The following is a 6,989-nucleotide window of genomic DNA, read 5'->3' on the forward strand; positions in this document are numbered from 1 at the left end:
CGGAGAGGGCTCACAACTTAGGTGTCCTCCTGGACACGCGGCTGTCTTTAGAAGAGCATATGACAGCCGTGGCCAGGGGAGCTTTCTATCAGGTTCGCTTGATTCGCCAGTTGCGACCCTTTCTAGATTGGGACTCCTTACGCACAGTCACTCATGCCCTCATCACTTCCCGTCTGGACTACTGTAATGCTCTCTACATGGGGCTCCCCTTGAGGTGCACGCGGAGGCTCCAACTGGTCCAGAATGCAGCTGCACGGATGATATTGGGAGCGACATGGCGCTCATATGTAACACCTCTCCTACACGAGCTGCACTGGCTCCCGGTGGTCTTCCGAGTGCGCTTCAAGGTGTTGGTTCTTACTCTTAAAGTGCTCCATGGCTTAGGATCTGGGTACCTACAAGACCACCTTCTGCAACCAATAACCTCCCACCAACCAGCACACTCCCACAGGGTGGGCCTCCTCAGGGTGCCGTCACTAAAGCAATGTCAACTGGTGGTTCTCAGAGAAAGAGCCTTTTCTGTGGGGGCACCTACCCGTTGGAACAAGTTACCCCCAGGGATACGAATGATCCCAGATCTTTGTACTTTCCGTTGTGCACTTAAGACCTTTCTATTTCACCAAGCCAGGCTGGCATAAATCTCTTCTAATTGTTCTAAATCTTTATGCTGAAGATTCTTAACCGATGAACAAATTGGCTTAATCATTTTATATTCACATTTTATATGTATGTTATTTTAACTGTTCACTGCCCTGAGTCCTTCGGGAGAAGGGCGGTATAAAAATTAAATAAATAAATAATATACAAAACATCCAATCGGTTTTAGCCATGATTCAAGAGGGGATGAGTAAAACACAAGAATCGATAGCAAATAATGTTGAGGAAACAAGGAGGAATCATGAAGAATTGAAATTAGATGTAGGAGAAATAAATGACAATATTAAAAAAATGGACAACAAAATTGAGAAAATACAACAAAATATTGCAAAGAACGAACAACGGATTCAGAATATGGAAGTAAAAATGCACCAAGTAGAGAAAAAAATCGACAATATGGAACAAAACCAAGCAACATTAAATAAAGAATTGGAAGATTCGATCACATATTTAGAAATGGAAAAAGCTTCCTTTTACCTACGGTTTCAAAATATTGTGGAAAATAGAGAAGAAGACTTAAGAGATTTGATGACGGGAATATTAGCTGAAGCCACCCAGAGGGAGAAAGAAGAAATCAGCAGGGAAATAGATGAAATTTACAGAGTCCATACAAACTACGCCCGCAGGAATAAACTACCCAAAGAGATCCACATTAGATTTGCGCGTAAAACAGTGAAGGAAGAGATCTATAAATTAATGAGAGAAGAAACAGTTATAAGGGGAAAGAAATAATAACCCTAAAACATATCCCGAGACGTATAAAAGAACAAAGGAAGAACTATAATTTCCTAACAACACAATTGAATAAACATAAAATAATGTTTCGATGGCTGATGCCAGAAGGGATCCTGGTATCCTGGGAAGACAAGAAACATAAAATTGATACAGTACAGAAAGCCCAAGAATTTTTCGATCACTATTTCATATTAGAAGAGCAGGAAACCAGACAGGAATCAGAAAATAAAAACCAGGAACATGCCGCAGAGGAAATGGAAAGAGAGCAAGAAAAGAAAATGAATTGAAAGGGAGAAGATGGAAAGAGAAGGAGCAAGGGGAAAAACACAAATCATAACAAGGAACACAAGAAGACTCAGGACAATAAACAGATAAGAAGAATGGAACAAGAAATAAGGTTGATCTCCATCAACATAAACGGATTAAATTTACCAACTAAAAGATCATATACATTTAAGAAACTACAAAAACTAAACATGGATATCATAAAATCTACAAGAAGTTCATATCAAAAGACAACACCAAAAGTTATTAGAAAATAGAAGATTAGGAACACTATTCACCTCATTAACAGAACAAAAAAAAGATGAATTGCAGTATATATCAAAAACCATATACAAGCAAAACAAATTTATACAGACGAAGAAGGCAGGATTTTGATGATTGATATCAAGATGGAAACTAAAAATATATTATTAATATCAATTTATGCACCAAACGGAAATCAAAAAGAATATTTTTAAAAAATACATAACATAATTAAAGATTTAGACTATGAAAATATATGCATTATAGGGGACTACAATGCGATTGCAGATGCAGAAAACGATTACCAAAGTTGTAAAAAGAATAAATTTAGGAAAAAGACACTCCCAGATACTTTTAAAGACATGGCCCAGGAACTACAACTACAGGATGTATGGAGAGAAATGAACAAGACCAAGAAACAATACACATTCTATTCGAACCCCCATCAATCATGGTCCAGGATAGATATGGCCTGGATGACCACAGAGCTAAGGAAGGATATAAAAAAAATCGAAATTGCACCAAATGTATGGGCGGACCATAACCCAATAATAGTAATATGGAAAGGTTACCATAAACAAAAAAGATGGATGATGGACAAAGAGATTATAAAAGATAAAGATTATACGGAAATGATTAAGAAAGAAATGAACATATTTTTCCAAATAAATACGAGAGAACAAACATCACTTCAAAATATATGGGACACCACCAAAGCCTATATAAGAGGTTTAACAATTTCCTATAAAGCGAAGAAAAATAGAGACAAACAGCAAAAGAGAGATAATCTATTGACAGAACTTGGAAAATATGAAACAGAATTACAGAAAGAACCCCACAATAAAATGGTTAAAGAAAAAATAAATCTTACAAGATATAAAATAAATCTAGCTACAACAATAGAAATAGCGAGGAAAATTAAAATTAAAATTAAAACAAAATCAATTTGAACACGCAAACAAAACTGGACGCTGGTTGGCCTACAAACTAAAAAAAGAAAAAGAAAAAAGAAAAATACACAAACTACAGGATGAACAAGGACAGAAAAACTTAGTTCCCCAGGGGAACTGGGGAACTAAGAACGAGACAAGAATTGAAGGATATGGGTACAGACATTGACTGGTGGCCATACTTACAAATAAAATCAAGATATAAGAAAGATTCGGCACAATTTGGATTCTAAAAAGGCCAATATGAATTAGATAAAATTTTACAAGGATCACAAGATAATTTAAAAAGTTTATAATTATTTACGAGGATATAAATTAGAAGAAGAGGTGGTTAAGGAAAACATGATAATTTGGGTGAAGAATTTTGGCTACAACATTGAATTAGACAATTGGCAAAAATTATGGACAATAAATTATAAATTAACAATGTCTGTACCCTACAAAGAAAATCTGTGCAAAATGTTTTATAGGTGGCACCTCCCTCCGGCCAGACTGGCAAGAATGTTCCCCAACACTCCCCAACATGCTGGAAGTGTAAACTCCATAAAGGAACTTATTATTACATGTGGTGGACCTGCCCAGCAGCAAAACAATATTGGCTAACGATCAGAAAACAAATAGAAGAAATAACCCAACAAAGAATAGAAATGAGGCCAGAAACCTTTCTATTAGGCATAATCAATGGACAATATGAAAAGGAAATCAAATACTTAATTATTCATATAACAACATCAGCACGAATAATTTTTGCACAAAATTGGAAGAGTAGTGACATACCAATGGAAGATAGAGTAATTAGCAAAGTCATGGAATGTGCAGAAATGGACAGACTCGCAAAGGAAATACAAAATAGAGAGGAACATGATTAGTATCTAGTATGGGAAAAGTGGTACACCTGGTTGGAAGGCAGAAAAAGGAAAAAAGAGTAGGAAGTAAGTGGAGTGATCTAATATAGAAATAAGAACATAAACTACGAACACAGGTTAACAACGAATTACAAAGATAGACATGATAGATCAAATAATAAAGAGTCAAAAGCACAAATAAGAACATACAGTACAATTACGATAAACTTGATATATATTTGAATTTTTGTTTATATGTTTACATGTTTTGTATGTTTTGTTGTGATTTGTTTGTTTAGTTTGTACTTTCAAATAAAAAATTTAATAAAAAAAAGAAATAGCAAGGAAAATTAAAATGGTAAAACAAAATCAATTTGAACATGTAAACAAAACTGGATGTTGGTTGGCCTACAAACTAAAAAAAGAAAAAGAAAAAAGAACAATACACAAACTACAGGATGAACAAGGACAAATGTACCATAGGAATGAGGATAAGAAAAGAATTGCAAAGAACTTTTTTCAGAATTTGTACACACAAGAAGAAATTCGAGAAGAAGATGTTGAAGACTACTTAAGTAATGTTGTGGCTCCGTCCTCCGAGCCTATGTTATCGGAGGGAGAAGGCTCCAAACATGAAGGAGAGGAGTCGGCCAGGCCTCCCTCTCCAGGCCTCTCCTCTCTGGCACTGCCTCAGGTGCCGGCCGAGGAAGAGGAGATTAGCCAGGAATCAGGTGTCTCCGATGATAGCGATGGAGGCGATCTGTTGTTCCTGGATCCACACCAACGAAGGCGTGATAAACGGTTGCAGCAGTTGAGGCGTGCCAGGGATTAGTCTGAGTCACTGGACCACACTCCAGAGACTATATAAGAGAGTGTGGTGGCCATTTAAGACTCTGTGATGGACAAAAACTAACTCTGGCTAGTCACTTCGAACAACGCTTAAATCTGCCGAAAGCTTCTTGTTTTGAACTGGACTATTTGCAAACTGTGTGTATTTCTGGTTATCTGGTGAAGGGATATTAAGTAAATGCACTTGGCAGTCGGTGCTCGTCTTGCTGCCAAGTTTTTGATAACAAACTGTGTGTGCCAAGTGCTTCCTTTAACCCTCAGCTGGCTGTGTGTGTGTGTGTGTGTGTGTGTGTGTGTGTGTGTAGACGGGGACAGAACAAGTAAAATCAATATTCAAGAACTAAATGAAATCCAAAAGAATTATTGAATAGACTGATTTCGATGTTCAAATTAATGGAGGCAAGAAAAAGACAGAAAAACAATAAAACACCAGGTCCGGATGGTATACCATCGGAATTTTATAAAATTGGTCATCAGTCAATAGATAATATCTTATTACAGGTCTTTAATGAAGCGTTCTTAGAAGCCAAAATCCCTAAATCATGGACATAGACAACTATTACACTTATACCAAAAGAAGACTCGGATCTTACTCAAATTAAAAACTGTAGACCAATATCACTCTTGAATGTGGACTACAAATTATTTACTCTAATTATTTCACAGAGATTGAAAAATATTATTAGTGATTACATTCACCCAGATCAAAACGGATTCATCCCAAAAAGACAAATCAAAAATAATACAAGAACGATAATCAATGTTCTCGAATATTATGAACAAAAACCAGATGAACAAATGGCATTAATTTTCTTAGATGCACAAAAGGCGTTTGATAATCTCAATTGGACATTCTTAATATCACAATTGGAAAAAATGAGAGTAGATGACAAATTCTTAAATATGATTAAGTCAATATATTCCAATCAAACGGCGAAAATATGGATAAATGGAGAGACAACGGACCAATTTGAAATAACTAAAGGGGTGAGACAAGGCTGTCCCTTATCTCCCCTACTATTCATACTAGCATTAGAATTATTGAATGAAATCAGGAAAAACAAAGAAATAAAAGGACTAAAAATAAACAATCAGGAATATAAATTACAAGCATTCGCCGATGATGTAGTATTTATCATAGAACAACCAAAACAATCAGGAATGAAATTACTAGCGAAAATAGAACAATATGGAAAAGTATCAGGACTGAAAATTAACAAACAAAAAACAAAAATATTAACGAAAAATTTGACAAAAACACAAGGGAAAGAATTGGAAGATACATTAGAAATACAGATAACAACAAAAATAAAGTACTTAGGAATTTGGCTCACCAACAAAGTATCAACACTCAAAGAAGATAACTATAAATTGGCTAAACAAATACAAAAAGACCTAGAAATATGGAGTAAACTACAACTATCATTTTTAGGTAAAATTGCCTCCATTAAAATGAACATCCTACCAAGAATATTGTATCTATTTCAAGTAATACCAATAAACCCAGGAAGAACCTATTTCAAAGATTTCAATTAAATGATATCAAAATACATTTGGCAAGGAAAAAGGGCAAGAATCAAATTGAAACATCTCCAAGATACCAGAGAGAAGGGTGGTTTAGGATTACCAGACTGGCAAACTTATTATAAAGCAGCATCACTTACATGGATAAAGGACTGGATAGAACTAAAAAACAAACACATGTTGACATTAGAGGGATTTGATCTGCTGAAAGGATGGCATGCATTTTTGTGGGAGGAGAAACCTAGACAACACGAATATTTTAGGAGACATATCATTAGAGAGACACTTTCAAAGACTTGGACAGAAATTAGGAAAAATCACTATGACAAAATTCCAAGATGGCTGTCAACTATGGAAGCTCAAATATATCCAAATGCAATGGACATAGACAAGATGAGAACATACAATGAACTTTTGAACAGTGAAGGAGAATTGAAGACAAGAGAAGAATTGAAAGAACAGGGTACAGACATTGATTGGTGGTGGTATTTACAAATAAAATCAAGATATAAGATGAACATGAAAAAATTTGGAATCCAAAAAGAGCCGAATGAATTGGACAGAATTCTATTGGGAATAGATGATAAATTAATAACCAAATTCTCCCAGAAGGCTGCGGAGTGGGTCAGGAGTGGGAGATGATCCAGTTGGTCTGGCCAGTCATTGAGTCGAATTGCTTTGGCCACGCCTCCTCGTGCCTCCGTCGCCTCCAGTTTTATTCGACTCAGTGATCTGACCAGACGGTTTCTTACTGAGTTCCTCACCCTGACTTTAGCTCAGGGTTTATTCTCCTCGCTTCTACCTACTCTTCAATCTTCTACTATCAAGCTTCTGCGCTGTGCGAGCTGGCCACTTCAGTCTAAGGCTGAAAACGCTGCCGCCATGCCCACCCTACAGCTGA

The 6,989-nt window shown here is 36.1% G+C and overlaps 1 protein-coding gene across 1 annotated transcript; it reads left to right on the plus strand.

The window, feature by feature from the left end:
* Positions 1-828: 828 nt before the first annotated feature.
* On the plus strand, positions 829-4,547 carry LOC139315027 (basal body-orientation factor 1-like). Its single transcript, XM_070941050.1, has 3 exons — positions 829-1,321; positions 2,188-2,309; positions 4,410-4,547. The coding sequence occupies exons 1-3, from the start codon at positions 829-831 to the stop codon at positions 4,545-4,547; spliced, it is 753 nt and encodes a 250-aa protein (XP_070797151.1).
* Positions 4,548-6,989: the final 2,442 nt, after the last annotated feature.

Source organism: Pituophis catenifer, unplaced genomic scaffold (assembly GCF_029215685.1).
Source record: "Pituophis catenifer annectens isolate HBS135680 unplaced genomic scaffold, rPitCat1.0.hap2 SCAF_3, whole genome shotgun sequence".
Taxonomy (NCBI): Eukaryota; Metazoa; Chordata; class Lepidosauria; order Squamata; family Colubridae; genus Pituophis; species Pituophis catenifer.

What these genes read in the sequence shown, in the direction of transcription:
- LOC139315027 (XM_070941050.1), top strand. Translation starts at nt 829, where the DNA reads ATGATTCAAGAGGGGATGAGTAAAACACAAGAATCGATAGCAAATAAT. An exon ending in GATCCACATTAGATTTGCGC is followed by an intron (nt 1,322 to 2,187) that starts GTAAAACAGTGA and finishes TATGCATTATAG; the next exon opens with GGGACTACAATGCGATTGCA. An exon ending in AGGAACTACAACTACAGGAT is followed by an intron (nt 2,310 to 4,409) that starts GTATGGAGAGAA and finishes GCACTGCCTCAG; the next exon opens with GTGCCGGCCGAGGAAGAGGA.